General features: G+C 44.3%; 1 protein-coding gene and 1 long non-coding RNA gene across 2 annotated transcripts in view; one reads left to right on the top strand and one right to left on the bottom strand.

Annotated features, from left to right (window-relative positions):
• Positions 1 to 310: 310 nt before the first annotated feature.
• The window catches only part of LOC311256443, a 40,582-nt gene continuing 19,673 nt past the window's right edge, over positions 311 to 21,219 (top strand). The window contains exons 1-2 of the long non-coding RNA XR_014622501.1: positions 311 to 486; positions 2,082 to 2,236. This is a non-coding gene — a long non-coding RNA (uncharacterized lncRNA). The remainder of the gene's footprint in view (positions 487 to 2,081; positions 2,237 to 21,219) is intronic.
• The window catches only part of npas1 (neuronal PAS domain protein 1), a 41,236-nt gene continuing 23,807 nt past the window's right edge, over positions 3,791 to 21,219 (bottom strand). Inside the window, exons 4-12 of the mRNA XM_084351525.1 lie at positions 20,574 to 20,641; positions 18,692 to 18,781; positions 11,523 to 11,697; positions 11,311 to 11,423; positions 10,701 to 10,897; positions 10,185 to 10,291; positions 9,111 to 9,258; positions 7,455 to 7,567; positions 3,791 to 7,363 (exon numbers count right to left, since the gene is read on the bottom strand). Coding sequence (XP_084207651.1) covers positions 6,291 to 7,363; positions 7,455 to 7,567; positions 9,111 to 9,258; positions 10,185 to 10,291; positions 10,701 to 10,897; positions 11,311 to 11,423; positions 11,523 to 11,697; positions 18,692 to 18,781; positions 20,574 to 20,641 — 2,084 coding nt within the window. The 3' untranslated portion in view covers positions 3,791 to 6,290. The remainder of the gene's footprint in view (positions 7,364 to 7,454; positions 7,568 to 9,110; positions 9,259 to 10,184; positions 10,292 to 10,700; positions 10,898 to 11,310; positions 11,424 to 11,522; positions 11,698 to 18,691; positions 18,782 to 20,573; positions 20,642 to 21,219) is intronic.

Here is a 21,219-nt window from a genome sequence, read left to right as displayed (position 1 = left end):
AATAATTTTAACATGGTACACTTTCTTTAATAAATGCATGTTTTTAATGCTTTTTTAACAAACTGACACATACAACTTGTATTTTTCCAGCATCACTGTGTTCCCTTTACATGATGGGAGTGTGGAGACGACCTATACTGTATTATCAGTGTTGGGGAGTCGCATGTAATTAATTTACAAAATATATTATTTTCAGTAACATTACTTTTTGACGCCCTCCAACTGCTTGAACTCTGATTTACAGAGTTTCCTGAAAGCAGCATGTAACTGCTGCTAAAACTAGCCACAAGTTAGCTCTGCTAGCTGACTAGCAACAGCTCAGCAGCCTCTACAGACATCATGACAGAGGCGAAGAGACTGAAGACGACGTTGACAGAGGAAGCTGAGGAGAAAAAGAAACAATGACCAAGCGAGAGGCAAGAGTAAAAACTCAGGCTGGCTGTAGACGGCGCCAATAAATGCCAAGCTGGACTTTTTGCTGTTGCTGTAAGTAATATTAGCTAGCTTACTAAGTTATATGTCTTGTGTTTGTGCATGGCTTGATGTTTGGCTGTGTTAGAAAAGTTGTAACCTCACTCATATTTTATCACAAGTCAAGTCAGCCCATTTCAACAGTGGTTCAGCTGGTAGCATGTTACAGCCTGGTGTTATTGTAGTCTGTGATTCAGATTGCGTTAGCTTAGCATTACTGCCCTGTGTTGTGTACAATCTTAGCACTTTAAGTCACATTGCATCTGATGAATTGTGATAGAAACCTGTGATTTTTTTATGTACCACAGTTGTGTTGCACTGTGGGGGCTGGTGACATTGCATAAAATACGAATTACTACATAATATTGCTTTAAATTCTATGAAGTGTACACAAAATAATCAAATGTAGTAAGTTAAATTACTTTGAAGCAATTAAAGCCACTGTAAGTGTAAGTGAGCTAACTTCCTGTCTGTTTAGCAGGTAGAAATGTCCTTCCTCCTCCTTTGTCCTTTTAAAATAGTTGCATTACATATTATATTTTCAGCAGGGTAACTTGGGTCATGTCAGAACTAACCTGTGTATAATGCATAGAGAGGTGGGGATCAATAGGAGGCCCCCTAACTGGTTAATCCGGCCATGGCCCCACAAACGCACCCTTCTAGAAGAGGAGGGAAAGGTAGCGAGTCTGAAGTTGAATTAGCTGATAAAATTCCCACCACACGTACATTTTAAATGAAGGAATGCGAACTCCCTCAAGTTAAATGAAACTGATTAGTTCCCAGACAAAGTACAGAGGACATGACCTCAGTGTCCTCTCTATTAGCCGGGGCCCTGGTGGAGACATAAAGGAGAGAACGCACACTCCATAATTAAATACCTTCATACACTTTCATCTGTAACTGAGACAAAATGTGCAAAATATCTTTCTAGATCTTAATTAGAAAGGAATCAAAAACCTTTACCTGTAACCCAAAACCTCTTAACAAGTTGTCATATTTTTTGGATTATGCAAACATGGCCCGCTTTAATGTGTAAGTGCTGTCAGAGTCGGTAGTAACTCTCCGAGCTGTAGGAGTCAGAAGATGTACAAACTGTCCACACATGCATGCTGTACATGCATAATTTTTATAATGAGCTGCTCGTCTGCGAGCATGTATGAATATATGAATTGAGCGGAGCAGCATGTGGTGTTGTGTGTGTGTGTGGGTGGGAGTGTTGGTGATGGGGGGGCTTTGTCTGTGATAACTATCACTGACTGGGCTAGGGCGAAGGTCTGTGATATCTCGCGGCCATCGACACACTGTGTTGCTGTTGAGACTCACCTCAGAGTCACCCTCTCTTCCTCCTCTCCTCCCACTTCTCCTCCTGCTGATTCCCAGGGCGTTTCAGTGCAGTTGTGTTTCACATGCAGGGTGTGTCTGGATGGCTGCTGCAGTGTGACCAGCACCCCACCTCCTCCTCCTCCCCTCGAGCCCCTTTCCTCCCTCCCTCAGATCCTCTTCTACCCTTTCGCCCTCGAGTCTCTTTCTTTCTGGACTCCTCCTCACGTTCGCTTCTCCTCCCCTCCCCTCCTCTCCTCCCCTCTTCTTCTCTCCTTCTGACTGCACAGGTCTGTTTGGCATGCAGGAGGCTCCTGAGGCCTGGCGCGTCTAAAGGGCAGGGCGCCCAGAGGCAGGAGACGCGCCCTCACTGACAAACACCATCTACCCCAGACCCCCGAGCTGCTACGAGGAGCCACAACACCAGCCACAGCTCCACGACCAGGTCTTGCCTCATACATCTCCAAACGTACACATCTACACCTTCAGTCTGAGAGTTGGAGCCGTAACCTCTGCTTATTTTGAGAGCAGCTTGCTCATCTGCTCAGGTGTTAAATGCCAGGCGTATGGATCAAAGGATCTGCCTTGAGAACTGCATTAACTACGGATTGGCCTTCTCCTGGTTGAGAGGAGATTTTTGGGAAATAATGACAAAGAGCGGAGGTTGCAGAGGAAGGATGGAGGACAGAGGGAGTTGTGGAGGTGCAGCTGTCTGTGCGTCTCCCTCCATCCCTCACTCTATTATTCCTACCCATATTTTTACTCTTTCAAATGCATTTACATGTGCTCAGGTATTTCCCCCGGGAGCGCGACTCCAATTCAGGGGGTAAGATAAGCCATCAAAGTCAGTGACAGAGAGGGCATATGGGTGACTCAATGACAGGCTGAGTGGAAGACAGTCAGGAGAGCTGCCACGACGCACACATCCACATCGACACAAACAGCGCGCGATGATTTCATCTGCACAAGCCGCACCTTTACCTCGCCGTATAAAGACTCCACAGAAAAAGAAGATATAAAGAGGAAAACAGAGGTGCAGCTCCGTTCACAGCACACACACGCGCGCACACACACATACAGTACATACGGTTTTGCACGTACAATGGCATTTTCTCCCCAACAACTGCTCTTGTTTAGTATGCGCTTCCTTTGGTCTTGAGGAGGAATGATCCTCACTCTAATGAACTAGGGCCTGCCACTTGAATGTAAAACAGGATTTAACCCGTCTTCAATGTCAGAGCCCCTCCCTGGGGCTGCTTCAGACAACACACACACACACGCTCGCAAATTCACAGAGATGCACACACACACACACACACACACACACACACACACACACACACAGACGCACAAGCAAACCACCAATGCACATACATACACACGGTGATGCATGCCCGTATGTAGCCTCTCATAAGTGAGACACACTGTGTACGCTCTCACCTGCTTCACCATTTCCTCTTTTTATTAAGGATCAATATCGTTGTGTTTTATTGTGTGTTTTACTGTGTTTTGTCCACTCCGGGGATATTCAAGATCGCCCACCTGCTTTGTTGATGACACAGACATCTTTTATTCATTCCACCGCTGATTCGTCCCTTGCGTTCGCTACTCTTGGCTGTGTGTTGGTTGAATTTATGTCATGTGAATGTCTGTTCTACGTCGGAAGTGTCGATGTTTTGCGAAGGAGACGAACAAATCAAACATATGCAAATGTAGCGTGGAACAAACTTGATTACCTTAAAATATGTGTCCCAGATGATCACACAAAAACTTAATTAACTACGTTAAACATACGCTGAATCATGCCATTTCACACATCTTAATTGTTGAATTTATGTGCGGCACAGACGCAAGAAAGAAAATGACAAAGCCTTTGAGTTGTGCTCCTCTACTGGAATATTTTATTGTTATTGTCATCTGTATCACTGTTCTTCTTTTTTACATTTGTTCATTTTATCTGATGAGCGGGTGGAGTATTCACAAAGATGGGAGGATAACGTTAGCTTCACAGTGATGGGCAAGGGGTTAGCTGTTTAATTCAACCAAAACGTAACAAACAAAAATAAAAAAATAAAACATACACACTTGTACAAGCGAGCGCACACGCACACAGTCACACGCACACGTTATATCATTAAACACCCGAGAGTATGTGTGACAGCTACAGTATGGGTGTGTAGTGCACATCGGATCTGAACAAATATTTTTTTAATTTTTTTTTTTCATAGATTTTCATGTAAACTGATCCCTCGGGTCAGACAGGCGACCGTAATCTCAAACTGGAAGCAGAACAAAAACAGCGTACAGACATTGTCTGTCATTATGGCATCATTTTAAAGAAATGTAGGTTATTTTCACCAAATGATGGATCAATTTGAAGGATTTTATTCCAAAGTGCTGGAGAATTATCTGATGTTTTAAGTATTTGTATCATTGATCATTATTATTATTATCATTATTGTGTGTGTGTGAAAATTAGATTTTTTAAATAGTGTGTTTTGGCTGTATTGACACTGACATTTTGTCAAAAAGTGTTCAATTTTTCAAATGTTAAAGGGGCACTCTGTAGTTTTGGAGAAGAAATTCAAACTCAGAATTTTAATATGAGGTAACAATATTCTCAGTTCAATTCTCAGAGGAAAATAAGGTCCCCAGAACACTGTTTGACGCTAGAAGGGTGGCAGGGTCCGCCACATATGAAGTAAAATGGTACAAAGTTGTGTTGTCCTTTTAAGGTCAGTGTGTTTACTCAGTTTATTCAGTCATGAAAACAAAGAGAGTTTGTTTATTTAGTTTGTTTAGACATCTTTCTCTTCGGATTAAAAGTTATTTCCCAAAACTACATAGTGCACCTTTTTAAAATATCACATTTAGGAGTGGAGGTTCTCTCTTGTGTGAGTATCTTTTAGACAGCTGCCAAATTGTTTGTGACTCACTTCAGTTCAAATGAGAGATAAAATATTCTGAGCACTAATTTAAAAAACCTGTTATTTTATTGTGTTCATATAAAAGTTGTTTTGTATTTGTTTGTTTTTCAGTCATGAGAGGAATTTCCGATCAATCAGCATTAAACAGAAATTTAAAGTGTTTCATGTGTCCACTTTTGAATCTGAAACTTCATTTCCTGAACTGAAACCAATATCAGAATAATTCTGGCGATGTTTTTATTGACCTCTGACGGTCGTCTTTTAATGACCACATGGGGTCTGTTTGTTTCTCTGACCATTTATCCTCTCTACTACACCGTGGTCAGGCTATGATATTAGTGACCACTCTTGCATTGTTTTCTGTTTTAACAGGATCACACAGGGAGTGTTAAGTGATGAAGTGCTTTGAGTTCACAGCAGAACAAATTTCAGTAAGTGCTCAGAAAAACACAGAGGCTTTAAATGATAATAAACACTCATGTCCAGCACCGTTTCCCCCCTCCTAAAAACATTTTCAGAAATATCTTCTTTTTTTTTTTTTCAGAATAATAAAAAAGTACTTGGATGTTATTATACATCCAATAAAACAATGTTATTCTGTCCGTCTAGACACATTTTTCCACACAATCACCATCCTTCCTTTTATCTGGTGAACAATATCAAAAATCAATAAAAACCTTGAGAAATTAAAAAAAAAAAGAAGAATATGGCTTTCACACACAAACACAACCGCAGCATCATACATAATATACTATAATTAATTCTCAGTTAAACAAATGACCTTCCTATGATCAAACAACAGAAATAGCGTCCTGTCTGCATTGCATTTTCTTCCCTTATACATAATGGAATGTCTGGGACGACATTATTCATATTTTTGTCCCAACAGTGTGCTTTAAGTATGGCTGACTGATGAATACTTGGATTTTTTTTTTTTTTAATTACTTTGAATCTCAATACAAAAACACCAGAGGGCTGTCTCCATCTATTTTAAGGGGAAACCCTATAATCACCTGCAGTGTAAGAGACAATTTGTGTAATACTGCAATAATAAAAATTTATATTCCAAAGTCACTTTCCTTCCTACATACGAGTGTCCATCTCTTTCTACTGGCTTTAGGGTTAATTGGGTTAATTGGATTGACAGCGAGGAGGAATGTGAGCTGAGGGTCTTTATGGTTTTGTCTCTATGTACAATATGGCTTCTCTGAGTGGAAGAGACACAGAAATCAACACAGTCATCTAAAGAAAGACACAGAGCGGAGTTCATTATTGTTGTAGAGACAGAAAGTCTTGAGGGACGACCAGTCAAAAGTTTCCATGTCCCGTTTTCTCTGAGAGTCACTGTCACTTGTCCACAGTAGGCGGACGCAGTAATTCCCTGTGGCAGCGACTTGTCACATATTTTAGATCGCAGTTATTCAACTCATTGTCCAATTAGTAACGTCCTCAGAGGCTTAATGTCCTGCCACTTCTGTCTCTCCTGCCCTTTTCAATGTCTCTCTTTCTGGTCTGTCACTCTGCTCCGTCCTTCATTTTCATCTTCTCCTCTCACCTCCTCCCCTCTGAGTCTCAGTCCTCCTCGGAGCCTGCAGCCCCCCTCAGTCCATTCATACAGAAGGGCAGGCCGGAGGAGAAAGGGCTGTCAGACGGGGAGAAACCACTGAAGGGTGGCAAGCCGGCCAACCGCTGTAGGTGGGGGAAGAAGGCTGGCGGGGGTCCCTTGTGGTGGTCCGAGCGTAGCTGCAGGCCATCGCTGTGTCCTCCGCTGTGGTGGTGGGAGGGGGGCAGCTCAGGTGGAGCGTAGCGGATAGTGCTCGGGGCGTAGAGGCTCTGAGGGCCCTGCGGGCCGAGGGCAAGGGGGTGGAAAAGGACCCGCCCCGCTGCGCCGCCTGCAGCCAGTCTCTGGAGCAGCTCAAAGTCAGGACCGCCACCTGCACCGCCACTGCTCCGACTGACCACCCCCGACACGGCCCTCTCATCACGGGGCAGCGGGGAGGACACGGACATGGCCGGGGACAAAGCTGGGGAAGGGGGAGTGAACAAACCTTTCGGGGGGGCCTCGCTGCTGGAAGAGGAATCAGGGATTGGAGTGGTGGGGCTGTCGCCGTTGAGGCTGCTGGAGGGCGTGTGTGCATGTGAGGGTTGGGGCTGGTTGGAGGTTTGTGTGTGCGACCCCCAGCGCCCCCCGCTGGTCAGGGCTTCGTGCTCAGTCTTGATGCTGGGGCTGCCGGGCAGGGGAGACGGGGTGACTACGCTCTTCAGCTGCTGGATCACAGCCCGGCCGTTGTGCACCCGCCCCCCCCTCTCCCCTCTGGTCGGGGTGTCTCCCCCCCTACTCTGCTTACTTCCTCCCCCGCCGTCTTCCTGTTTCAGTCTGTCACTGTCTCCCCCCTGGTCCCACTCTGTCTCTTCCTCCTCCTCCCCCTCGCTTTCACTCGCCAGGTCAGAGGAGGCTGACACGCTCTCCTCTGCATGACGGAGCTCCTCGAGCCTGCGACGGGATTCGGGAGGAGCGCCCTCAGGTTCGGACCTCAGCAGGCGCTTCCTCCTGTCCTCTGATGGGATGGCGGAGGCGGTGAATTTGTCTCTGCCTTTAGTGTCGGGTTCACTCTTCCCCGCTGAGTTCTTCGCTGGCTGCGAACCTGGGGAGGAAGAGAGATCTTAATGATAAGACGAGGTTCAGGCAGGTTTGGGGCACTGTTGGAAGGGATTGAAGTGTGTGTGCTGTCCTACCTCGGGCCTGTGGGGAGCTGTTGGTGGGGGACGAGCTGACTCGAAGACGCTCTGCTCTCACGTTCTCTGGTAGCTGCAGCAGGTCCAGGGGAGTGTCGGGCAGCTCCGTTCGACTGGTCGGATGGAGTGATAGATGGATGTAAAAATGGAGAAAGGAGGGAGAAAAAAAGGTGGACGTAAACACAAATGATCATCTACCACTTAGAACCACTTACAGCTTTAAAAAAAAACACTAGTGGCGTGCTGATTTGAGTGAATACTTAGAGATGGAAACAACATATAATCAGCCTAATAACAACCTCCAGTAGCTAAACTGCCTCACACCCTTCTAACCTCCACCTAACACACACACACAGTCCTCACAACAGCCCTCGTCGCACACACACGAGCACTGACAAACAGACAGTAGGCAGACCCCGCCCTGTAAGACACACACAGAAACACACACACAAACTCAGCAGCCCACCTATACACAGTTAAGCTCAGACAAGGAGGAGGCTGCTGGAGAAGTTAATGAGCTCTTGTAATTACAGCACTAATTAACTAAAACACCATTCAGCCCCAAAATTCTGACATCCATTTGTTGTAATTATATAGCTTCAGTCCAATTAGCATTGAAATTCAGCCTACTCCTCTTGTTTTTGTCTGACTGCTGCTCGCTGTGCATGTATTTGTGTTATGTGCTGTGTTTGTTGTGCGTGTGTGCGATGAGTATATTTGCATCAGTGTCTGGCTGAGTGTGTGTGTGTGTGTGTGTGTGTGTGTGTGTGTGTGTGTACAAGAGGGAAATACGGGAAAAGCATATTTTGTCGAGGTTACTGCAGTTGTTGTGCCTGTGTAGTAAATAAATAAAGCCTTAAACAAAAGTAATACCACATTTACCAGGTAATTTAAACTTAAACAGAAAGCAATTTTCTTTAATCAGCCTCAAAGCCTCCTTATAAGATCATGCCTGCCAGTTCAGAGTAATGACATTAAACAGTGAGTAAGTAATGCTGTATTGCTGTTACTGGAGACTCTGCACGAGTAATGACTTCCACACCAGTTCGATAAATAATTTTAACTCAAAAATGTGTAAATAAAGAAAATTTGACCAAAAAAAGCAAAGTTATTCATGAAAAAAGTCAGATAATCTCACTGTCCGTCACATCAGTATTCACTGTGAAAGCTTGTAAAGGTCCAGGTCATGTTTCTAAATTGAATTAGCTCACTAAAAAAATAATTATAAATCATAATCTGTCATTTTAACTAGAAAAAAAAAATGAACTATCTGTTTTTAGGGCAAGAAATACCTCAAGTTAATCTAAAATCTATAAAACATGAGATGACTTAAGATAACTCAAATTTCTGTCATCTTATAATTTTAAATACAATCTTCAATATTTATATCAAAATCTAAAATAACTATTAAGTTTTTAACCATTAACATTAACTGGTAATGTGCTTGGCTTTGATGTCACTGTTTTTTAAAGTATCCTCGTCAGTTTTTCACATGTTGGAGGGAGTGAGACTCGTCCAATAATCCCTCTGCATTTCATCATCTATCCCTTCAAAGGATCTTTGTACACAGTGTGGTGCCTGCATATATAAACTCAGCTCGTATCAGCAGTCCTCCAGTTTAAAAAAAAAAAGTGTCTCTGCTGTGGTTGCACTGACCTCAGGACGTAGTTGACCCAGATGACGTTGCGTTCGTGCGGGGCTTTGTGGTTGATGGAGACGGTGGCGGTGGACTGGATCCACAGGTAGCCTCCTCTCCTCTGGAGCCAGCGGTAGTAGTTGGTCACCACCTGGCCTTTCCTCAGCACTGGGAGGAGACGGGTGGAGGGTTGAAAGAAAGGATTTGGTACAGGATACGGAAGATGAGGGGAGGGAAGAGAAGAGGACAGATATTGGTTTGGCAGTTCATGATGACGGCAGCAGAGGGCGCCGATCACAACAGGACAGAAAGAGGTTTCAACAGGCTCTCCTTGATTCATCAAGCCTCCCTCGAGTTCAGATATTTGTTTAGACTAACGAGGGGTGGGGCTCAATTTAGTAAACTACATATCAGTGTTGTAAAAAGTATCCAAAACTCATACTTGAGTAAAAGTAAAGATATCCTGTTAAATTATTACTTTGGTAAAAGTGAAAGTCATACATTTGAATAGTAAAACTTGTGGCTGGAATTAATTTTTTTGTTTTATCTGATTGCCGATAAAATAAATGAATGTAAAATTATGAAACTTGTGCTCTGATGTAGTAATCTGCAAAGTAACCAGTAACTAAAGTTATCAAATAAATGTAGTGCAATCGCAGAAAATGTCAATACTGAAGTAAAGTACAAGTACCCCAAAATTGTACCCTAACTACAATACTTGAGAAAATATACTTAGTTACAGTTCATCACTGAAAAAACATTAAATGTCATCACAGTAAATGTAGTGGAGTAAAAGTACAATATTTGGCTCCAAAATGTACAAAGCAGCAGAAATGGAAATACTCAAGTAAAGTAAAAGTATCTCAAAATTGTACTTAAACACAGTACTCCAGCAATTGTACTTAGTTACAATTCATCACTGAATTTAATACACTACATATGGCTAGTGATGGAGTGTTAATAAGTACATTTACTCAAGTACTACAATTTTGCACTTTTACTCACTCAAAGTAATATTTTTATATGATATCTTTACTTTAACTCAGGTATGACTTTAGGGTACTTTTGACAGTACTGCAGATGATGTGACTCACAGTCCTCGTGGCTCTGCCGGAGGTTTTCCAGGTCCTCTACATGGATGAAGTGGTAACAGGTTTGTCCCACCACCTCTGCTGGGGTCAGATCCATATACTCTGAGATCCTGTGAAGAAACGGAACAAAAACACACGTTTGTCTATTAAGCAGTAGCAGGTGTGTCTTCTGAAACCACCACCTGGCAGGATACTCTGCCAGCTACTCATGAAAAAACATGAAAGTGGAAGCACTGGAAAATGATACGAGACTTTACACATTTTTAAAAAAATCTACCTTTGTATGTATTCAATGTGCAGACAGCTAGAACAGAGAAACTGTCCATACTGCGTAAAAAAACCATAACAGGATCTGTTATTGTTAGTCTCCTATGTGCACTCCAGGATAAAGCATCATCCACATAGATGCCCAAATATTTATAGGAGAAAGCTTGTTCAGTCTGGACAGTAACTGGTGGAGGATCAGAGTTCACTGGAAGACTAAAAATAATTCTTGTGTTTTCTTTTCACAACTCTTACCTGTTCTCACAATATGTGACCTGTAGGTCCATGTTCACTCGGAAGACAAACATTTGGCTCTCCATGCGGACTTCATTAAGCGTGGAGGGCGGGAGTGTGTGTGCCAGCGCGACCAAACCCATCGGTCGACGCACTGAGCGCGCGGAGCCCGGCACGAGGGCAGGGCGGCAGCGGATTCGCCCCGTGACATGGATTACCTGACGGGCAGAAGACAACAGTGTGTGTTCCCTTCACGCAAGGTCACAAATGGCACAATCCACGATGAAGAGGATAACGGAAACAACAAGACGAACTCAGAAATAGAACAATCATTAACATACATTTAACATAAAAACAACACAAAGTCAGATTCTGAGCTAAAGAATGCAGCAGCGATCACATTACAGCTGCGATGGCAGTAAACTGTTACGAGCAGCGGTCCGGTGTGAAATAAGGTCACCGCCATAAAATACACTGAAACGACCAACTTGACAGAGCTATGAAACCCTGGCAGCGGCAAACAAAATGACAAAAGGTCTGCTTGTTATTTTATCCTTCCAGGAACAAGCAAGTAAATAGGAATGTGTGAATAATAAAAGGTATGTTTTCAGATTATGATAAATGATCGTACCTTGTATCCTGAAGACTTGACGTGCAGGCCTCTTTTGGTGAGCGTGGACTTCATGCGGATGAAGAAGCCACGGTCGGGAGGCTCGTCGGCAGGAGAATGAGGACTGGAGGGAGCTGTTGAGGATAAGAGAAGAAGAATTTAACAAAAATTATCTTCTTTTTCCTTATTTGTTATTTCTCTCAGTTTTCTCTCTATAAATTGATAAACAGTACCTGGTTCAGGGGTGCCAGCCAGGGAGGAGGTGGACGCGGAGCTGGAAGCGCTCTCAGGGGCCGTGAGGCAGCCGGCCTCGGCCCTCAGGTGCGGCCTGATTCCCAGCCGCTCGGCCATCTCGACGTGGTCCGCTGGGTGGATGTAGTCGAACACACTGCTGCCGGTCAGCTCCACCTGAAGAGAAACACACACGCGGATCAGAAACAGAAGAGCACATATACCTCGAGCGAGTTCAAACACACACGCGCACACACACACAGAGGAAAAATCAATACACGTTATGACAGGAAAATGAAAACGCTGCTCTGGGTTACAACTCAACAAGGACTATGGAGGTTGTAAGACATTCCCACACACACACATACACGCACATACATTTAAGTCCAGTCTCAGAGGACCGAGTGACTTCAGTATTACACAAATAAAACCAGGGGAGGATAAAAATCAATTGTATTTGCTGATTAAAAACAGGTGAACTCCAAGTATCTTCAAAGGTCACATTACTATTCTTCTTATTCCCCACGTCCCTCCCTGCTCCTTCATTCAGTTACAGTCTATCCCAGCAGGCATAAAGAGCGACGCAACAGCTCCTACAGCTCTATACGATCCTATCATCATAATGCATCACAGTCGCATCTCTAATCATTTAAAGGTAATAGTGGCGCTGCTCTTGCATGGCATCCATAAAAGCAGCACAATTGGAGCAGATATGATTCCATCTGAAGCTGTATAAATGAGCGTGTGTGAGAGAGAGCATGTATGCAGCTGCTATTACATCCGTGTGAAAGTGTGTGTGTGTGTGTGTGTGTCTGTGCATGTGTGTGCCAATACCATTCCATCTGATAAAGCCGTGGCTGCAGCAGCCTCACACCCTTGTCTGTAGGACACAGCCATTTATTACCGGATTAGAGCCATTTACTGCAGGCTTTATGGGAGCTTCAGCAGGCCCTCAAGGACATCACAGCCGGGGGAGAGGAAGGAGTGGGAACGGGGGAAGGCGGGAGCGGAGGAATGAGAGCGGCGGTGGACGATGAGTGAACACAGAGGGGTAAAGATGGAGGAAACCCCGCCGAGTGAAGGAGGATGAGAGACAGAGGTTCTTAGTCCCAGACGGGGTTTAAATCTCCTGGGGCATGCCCTGTGTTTTATAATTGTGCCACCTGTAATAAACATATTATTAAATACTAGATTTGATGGGCACCATATGGACTAATTACCCTAGGCACTGAAAAAATGTGCCTCTACCAGACTTTAAAGAACATGTGAAAACGGCAACCTACTGAGCATTTTAAAGCCCAAATATAAATAAGATGATTGGAGATAGAGGTGTAAGATGTGATAAAAGGTGCCCAGGTGCAAATGAACCACGAAAGTTTCAGTCATGATGTTAGCATCTTAACCTCTACGCCACCGAATGCCTTGATACAAACGTCTTAAACGCCTCATCAATTAAACTCTGAGCACAGAGAGCACCTGATAATCGTTGTTCTGTTATCTCTTGGTACATGCTAAATATGATTTTTTTTTTTTTTTTAATTCTCGCTTTTCCTCTTAAAAAAATATTTTTGCTGACTTTTTTGGTGAAATGAATCAAGTCAAGCATAATTTCTGAATGACTGTAGCTAAGCTAGCCCATCACTTAAAACCACACTTGACTGTTATGAACATAACTTTGACAGATTACTTTTAAATTGTAACTTGGTCGCACACTGTTTCTTATTTACACATCCAGCAGTTATAGAGCAAAATTATCACTCATATACAGTCGTCTTTCTGTCCACCTGATGAATGTAAGTCCAATTTTTGCTCTGTTTTTGGTCTCCACCAGTTCCTGGAAGAGTTATACAGTATGACTCTTTAGCTACTAAATGCTCCGCTATGTTCACCAGCTAGTTGCTAACTGTCTGATGTCTGGTGCTGAGCAGGTAGTGTACAGGAGGATTGTAGAGTGGTCTCTGCTGAAAACAGTTACCTGTTGTGGCCGAAAAATGATATTAGTAAGAGCTAACCAAAACAGCTAAGTTGCGGGTCAGACAGCTAGTCTAAACAACTCGCTAATACTCGCTATGAAAGTTGTCAAAAGCCAAGATCTGCAGATTCAGGTGGAAATTCTCCTTTCGCATCGTTTCAGCATTGCGATTTGATATAACAGTATTCTACAAAATATTGACTATAGTCGCTTTTAGTTGTTTTGGCTGTTATCACAGTGATTAAGTACAGATAGTGTCAATCTAAGTTGATGGTTGCAAGAAAAAAAGGAACTAAATTAGTACTGTAACTCTTTAAGAAGAAGCATTTCTGCAAATTCTGTTGATTTCTACAAAACATCCTTTAGATGTATGTTTAAGGCATTAAAAATTAAATACCCTGTGTATTAATGCGGTGAGGCTATATGAAAGCTTCACAACACCCTGAATGTACAGGATAAGTGCTTCTTTCTGATCCTTCTTCGCTTCATTATGCAGATATAACGTCGGCAGTGTAATTACTAGGTGCTGGATCCCTTCTGCCACATTCCTTTTGATTCTGACATCAAAACTGACTCGTTCATTAATGTTTTAAAAATTAAGAGTTTGCATCTATGCACTAAGAGGCTGGATATTTGACAAGTAAATGGACTGGGTTTGGTTTCTAAAACTCTAGATGAACCTCACTTTAGACGTATTTTATAGCTGATTATATCGAGATCTGTCGTCTGTCTGTGGTCAAGGTGTCTGTTTGTGTTTTATGAATAGCGATTCTTCTGCAAAGGGAATTCTTGTCGTTTTTTAAACAAGGACTACATTTACCTCTGCTCACTGAACACTGGACCGGCCATCTGAAAGAGACACGATCCCCCTGGCCCTGTGGTATTGGAAAACAAGGTAGAGAGACAAACAGGTCCTTATGGGCTTTACCGGGCTTAAGACCTATCCGTATAATATCTCTCCATCACGGGCAGGAGGGAGGGATTGGAAAAAAAGATCAGACAGAAATGAGAAGATGAGAAAGAGACGGAGCGATTGAGAGGATGAGTCAGGCTCAGACATAAAAACAGGTATAGAATGTGGCGCGAAGGGAGACGTGAGGAGAGACCGAGATCATTCAAATCTCTCCGAGTGTGTGTGTGTGTGTGTGTGTGTGTGTTTGTGTGTATGCAAGCACACGGCGCGCCTCTGTTTCTCCGCGTATGTGACTAGACTGTCGGTTTTTGTGTCTCCGCACGTCATTGTGTGTCACTGTTTGTGTGAGCGGTTGTCTGTCAGCGCATCTGTGTGAACCTGCGTGTGTGTGTCACGTGCACGTATGTATGGCGGTGTGGTGTGGTGTGGTCGGGGAGGAGGGGGGGAGGAGGAGGGAGGAGGAGGGCAGCAAGCAGGGGAAGGAGAGACATGATATAAATAATAGCAGGGGGCTTTAATATGTATGAGGCATCCGGGCAGTGGTCCACAACACACTCTCAGCCCTCAGCCCTCACTGACTGATGGGAGAGGAGAGAGGCAGGGAGGGGGAGAGGGGGGAGGGGGAGCGGAGGCTGCATACTAACCATTCCCAGATCAATTCTCTCCTCCCTTAATCTACCACCCTTCCTCCCTTCTCTTTACCCCATTTATCCCTTTTCGTATTCTTACTTCTCCATCCTTCCAATCCTTCTCCAGCCTTTTGTCTCCTCGTCCTCTCCTCCATCCATCCTTCTCTACTTCCTCCCACGCCCCCTCCCTACTCACCTCCCCCCCCCCTTCTGCGATGTGGCATTCCCAGGTTTATCCCCGTGTTTCCGGCCTGGAGACCCAGTGTGAAGAAAAATGATACCTGGAGGCGTCAGGGGAGTGGGCGGCAGGCTGTGCCCTTGGTCAAGGTGCCTGACCTGGGCTAAGCCGGCTAAGCAACCCCCCTGTCAGGGGAGATGCCCAGGGTGTAAGCCAGGGCAGAGGGGTCAGACAGTGGGGGGACAGGAGACGGCAGGGCAGGGGCGGTCCACGGGGGCGACTTGCCCTCTAAAACAAACCACCAGTTACACTTTTTCACTCAGAACATCATTTGTTTGTCTGTCCTTCCTCTCTCCCCTGTGACCGCCTCGCCTCCACTCCCCAGCAAAGTGTTTTCGTCCTCTCCCTCCCACCTTTCCTTCCTCTCTTTTTGTATGTTTCTCTTGTGTCCATAAACACACTATATACTCTCATATCCCCCTAACTCATCTCCTCAACTCCTAATTCCATCTGCCCTTTCGGGTTGCCTCTCTTTCTCATCATAAACCCCCTCCGTCCCCACCCGCCTGCTCTCATCTCCTCAGGAAGGTAAACGTGGCGTTGTATGTTCAAGGTTTTGAACGTAATCTTCGATCATAAATAATTTCATTAGAATGCTGATGGCTTAGGCCCTGTTTGAGTAGATGTGATGGGTTAGGCCATCTGCTCAGCTGATAAGAACAGCTCTGTTTTATTAGCATCTCCACCAAAAGCCTCGGCTGTCTTGTTTACCTAGGCGATCCCAAGGCGAATTTCATTCCTACTGCACATTTAAACTCTATTTACACACTCAGACGCTCTCTCTCCTCTTTACCACTGTCTCTCTTTCTCTCCCATATTCCTCTCCTTTGTTGTCTTTCTCTCTCGTAATTGTCTGTCTGGTTCTATATGTTTCTCTCTGTTTCTCTGTATCTTCCCTTTTTGTCCCGTCTTCTGGCTTCCACATCTCTCTCACCGCTTGTCCGTATTGGCTGCTTATCTTTGAATTTTTTTGCCCTCATGTGTTTTAATCGTTATGTGTGTGTGAGTGTGTGTGTGTGCATTATTTATGTATTTGTCTTTGCAAAGTGAAGAGCCAAGAAACCCGATTATTGCACGTAAGACAATAATCGCACGCCCATATGTTCATTGAAAGAGTAACTGGCCACTGTGATCATTCTTCCTCTCTATCCTGGCTCTGAAGAGATCTCTTCATAATGTGAAGCTGCCGAGGCTGGCGTGCCGCTAGCTTTTGTCAGCTCCAAAGAGGTAGCTTAACAATCCTGGAAAATCTTCTTAAACGTCTCACCTTGCTGCACTGATGTACAGGTGTACTGCAGGTTGTTTTTAGTAGGCCGTGACATTACTATTGGATGTGGTGATACAGAGGACAACTGCGACCACGCCCAACCACACTCACCATTTTTACGTCAGAGCTAAAAACAGACGACTGACTCATTTCCTATTGACAGCAGATGAGTCTGCCTGTTTGCTTTATTCTGGTGTGTCACGTTCGATGTCGCGAATGCACCGGAAAACAGTGAACAGAAGAAAGCAGCATCCAGAAGACGTTAAAACTTGTTTCTAAAAACTCTAAATCAACAACAATCAGCACTCTGAATAAGAGATGTTTTGTCCGAAGCTGATGATGGAAATAGCTAAGGAGTGAGGCATCTCGCGTCTTTCTCATCTCTGTTCAGCTCCGACTGAACGATGTTGGAGCGCTGCTTGAACAGAGACAGATGGCAGAGTATTCACACGGCAATGTCCGTCCGTAACTTCAACGCGCGTCATAGCATAGGGGGTAAAAAGTAGCGTGTCCACCCGATTCGTGACCACTGCAGAGTCATTTAGCCTCTGACTGAATACAGATTGTACCCTTTTCCACTGAAGACAAAAGCTGGATGTTAGCGGTTGTCAATTTTTTCATCCAGGGCTCTTTGAACAAACCCCCAAACTTAGTTGAAGAAGCAATGACAGAAACTTGGCTTGAAACTTTCGACCATAGAGGACACTAATGCATCGCTTTTCAGCTGGATACTCTTCAAGGAAGTTGAAGAAAGACTCAACAAATAAACACACCTCCAATGAAAACTTGCTCTCCAAGGATTTCTGCTGTGTATCATATCGAGTGAAAGGAGGAAAAAACTTGATGATTGGTGATTGCACGGAGCAGTACTGGCACGAGTCTCCTACTGAGTAATGAGACAATGGGAATCATCCCATCGTTGCTCTATATCCTAGAGTGCCAACACAGTTACTGTGAGTAGTATAATTAAAGAACAATATGGCCTGTATAATACATCCATCTGGTGCCATCAATGGGTGAAATTCAATGCTGAAATATAAACTGAAACTGACGTCAGGTGATGTTGGGACTCCAGTTAATCCTTTGTGTTAAGTATAAATTTAACTAAAGAAATGGAGGGCAAAATTCAAAGTTCAGTTGAAAATAACTTATTCACTTGTCCGTGTCGTGTCCTGGAAACAAACCTACCAGCGAGCATCCTTCTGCCACGGCTTGGCAAGGAAGCCCTGTCCATATTATATTCAGACATTACAGTCATGTCGTACGAAAACGGCTGCAACTTTGGCAGATACCCACTTGATTTGTCTGCCCTACTTTACAGTGCATTTTTATACAGAATTGGATGGCGGATTTTGTCCCCCATCTCAGCCATCTCATCACAGCCAGTGTTTACAGTGACCGATGACTCATTCAACATACATACAGAGTGTGAGTATTGTCCCAAGACTGAGCTTTAAAGTCGCCAAGGGCAGACCCTCAATCACGGCAAATGTCCACGTTTAAAAAACCACTCAGTTACTTGTGTTATTGTAGCACTAACTGTCCTCTTTTTCTGCCTCTCTCATGCTGTACCGATTCTTCTTACTTCCAAACATCTCTCTCTTATCACACCTCTCCTCCTTTTCCTCCCCCTCTCTTTCTCTCTCCGGCTGTCTCTATCTATCTTCCCATCCCCCTTGGTGTTTTTCCCCCTCCCTACAATCAATGTGGCTTTTAAGATGCCTATCGATTTGTTCCCCTAGACAGGCCCAGCGCGCTGGGGCGACACTTTGATTGCTGGGCCAGTAATTACTGTTATTATTTATGCATCTGGGCAAAATGGCAGGACTTAACATTCACAGTACAAGAGGCCACAGGCAATCAACAGAGGTGAGCACCTGGAGAGGGAGAGAGGGCGGTAGAGAGAGGTAGAGAGAGAATAGCATTGCCCCCGAGAGAGTTGCACTCCAGAGATGAGCGCAAAGAGTGCAGTCAAAGATATTCACACTCACACACACACACACACGCACACACAAACACACACACTCCTGGGAGGGGATATGAAAGTGTAAGCAGAAGATAGGCACATGTGTGCAAATGCACTTGTATACAAAGGATTATTCCAGTGTGTGTGTGTGTGAGTGTGAGTGTGTGTGCGATGAGGCCGTCTTACCTGTGAGAGTCCCAGGTAGATAGAAACTGTCTCTGAGATGTAGAGGAACCGTCCCTCAATACTGACCACGAACACAAAGCCATCCAGAGACTGTCACATAAAAAAACACACACAAACACACACACACACACACACAAAGGCAAACAGAAACAAGACAGACAAATTAGAGCAATTAGTGTGTATCGAACAAATTACAATGAGCTAGAGAACAAACAACCCGTCACCCCTCGGCCTCTTCTCTCAATTCACAAGCGCGTGTGCACACACACACACACAAACGTGCACACACACACGCATAAAGTGAACAGACACGAAACACTCCCATAGATGCAAGCTGCAGCTACACACAACAGCTGTCAACAAGAAGTGCATTACTGAATACACAGAAAGCAGCACAGGAGCTAAAATGCCACATGTGCATACACACACTCACACACACACACACACACACACAGTCATGCACTCGGACGAGTGCGCACATACAAACATACATAAACAAATAGAGCAGAGCGATACGAGGAACTGAGCTCATAGACCAGAGCTGTTTCAATCAGCTGTAATAAACTCAGAACCAAAGCTTCGTCCTGGTTCTCCGGCCACACACATAAACACACACCCAGACACCAGTACAGACACAGACACAGATAGAACCAGAGTCATTACAGCCTGCAGTGATTCTAATGAGAAGTGAAAGGTATACAGCCAGACCATTAGAGAGGACTGCTTCAGAGAATAATACTAATCGTCATAACAAGCATCCAGGAGTGAGCCGACACAGCCTCACACACACACACACAGGCGCACAGACCAGGGCCACTTTGCTCTAGAAGAATGATTGCTATTTTGGCGGCCCAGTGCTTAAAGTGGCAGTGGTAATTTATGCAACTGACACATCCAGTATGCAAATGCGTGGCCGGGGTGTGGGGCGTCGTGTGTCGCGGGCGAGGAGAAACCAGCCGCCTGAATGTCGGAGAACTAAAGTGCAATTATCAGGCTATTACGGCGGGAGGACGGCTGGGAGGGAAGACTCATACAGTTTTTCTGGAGCGTTAATTTGATTTCTATCAGCGCCGTTCCCTAAGCCTCCCCTTCCTCTTTAAAATGCCGGCAGAGAGCAGACATATGTAACGTTTCTTTGTTTTACCACAACCTTCTCACTTCGAAAAACTCTCAGCCTCTTCTCCCGTCTTCTTTCTCCCACTCCGACCTGTTTCCTTCTCAGCCAAGGAAAGGCAAATTTATTTGTATAGCGCCTTTAAACTTTACATAAAAGGCATTAACACCCTTCAAGGTTTTACTCTCTCTCCTTGTCTAAAGTACAATCTGCAGTGTTACCTTCTCTGAGCCTTTGTCTCTACATCCTGCATTTCGTCATCCCCGCAGACCCTCCTGCCCTAGAATCCCCCTCAGGCTCCATTCATCTGTCAGTGCAAAGGGAGGCATTCTTTGGCAGCCGGCGATATCGTCCGAGCATCTGAGGTTTATGAGATGTGCGCCTGTCCATGTGTGCGAATGCGAGAGCATGTGTTTGCTCGGAAAATGTAAGTCCGAGAGACCGAAGGGAGGAAGACTTGAGTCGGGAGTGACACCCTGTAGCGCGAGGCAGTCACTTATGAGACAAATGTGCTCGTCTGTCAGGGAAAATACTCGACAGATTTTAAACTTTTCAGACAAACAGAGGGATAAAGATCGTTCCTTTAAGGGTTGAGAAAATTCTGCTTCTCAAGCTTAACAAACCAATTGAAAACCCATCTGAAGTTTTTCTGAACTTGTGGAAAGTTTTGGGAACATGGTTGTCACGGGACAGCAGCGACGCTATATAATTTTAATGATGAGAGAAGAAGAAGAAGAAGACGAAGGGTGTGGGTGCTGTGGTCGTTACCTGCAGGAGGTGCGCCCCTAGGTGCTGCTCAAACATGTCGGTAGCCAGAGAATGGGATGACCGTCTTACTGCAGAGAGAAAGGAGACAAACACACATCAGACACTTACATAGACTTTTGAGAGTCATGATAAGATAAGAAGTTTTAAGATCCCTGGTCACTCTTACCACTCATACAAATTTTATCATTACATATTAAGGAAAATCTGAGGCAGTGTGAGTTTAACTAGCACATAATGTACTTTAGAGACAGGAAAATTGCAGTTAAATCAAAAATATGTATGAAATCATTTCGCTACGATGGAAAATTAAATGTTGTAAAAAGAGGAGCTCTCAGGGTTTAACTGCAAAGTTCACAGCTTGAGTCCTTGTGTTGCACGTTGTGCCCATCTCTCTCTCCTCTGATTGTATGTCATCTCTCTACAGTCAACTCACTAATAAAAGCATAAAAATCAATTTTTGGGGCCTTTTTCATGGATTTCTATTGGACAGTGCAGCTGAAGAGTGACAGGAAATAGGATGAGAGTGAGACAGGAGATGACATGCAAGAAATACTTAAAAATACATTTTAAAGACCGATTTGTTCGTATCCTTTCCTGATAAATGTCAGAAAGAGTAAGAAAAAATCACTGCATCCTTTGAGATGCA

Source organism: Pagrus pagrus, assembly GCF_965226575.1.
Source record: "Pagrus pagrus genome assembly, chromosome: 4".
Lineage (NCBI taxonomy): Eukaryota > Metazoa > Chordata > Actinopteri > Spariformes > Sparidae > Pagrus > Pagrus pagrus.
This window is presented reverse-complemented; position numbering and strand designations above follow the sequence as displayed.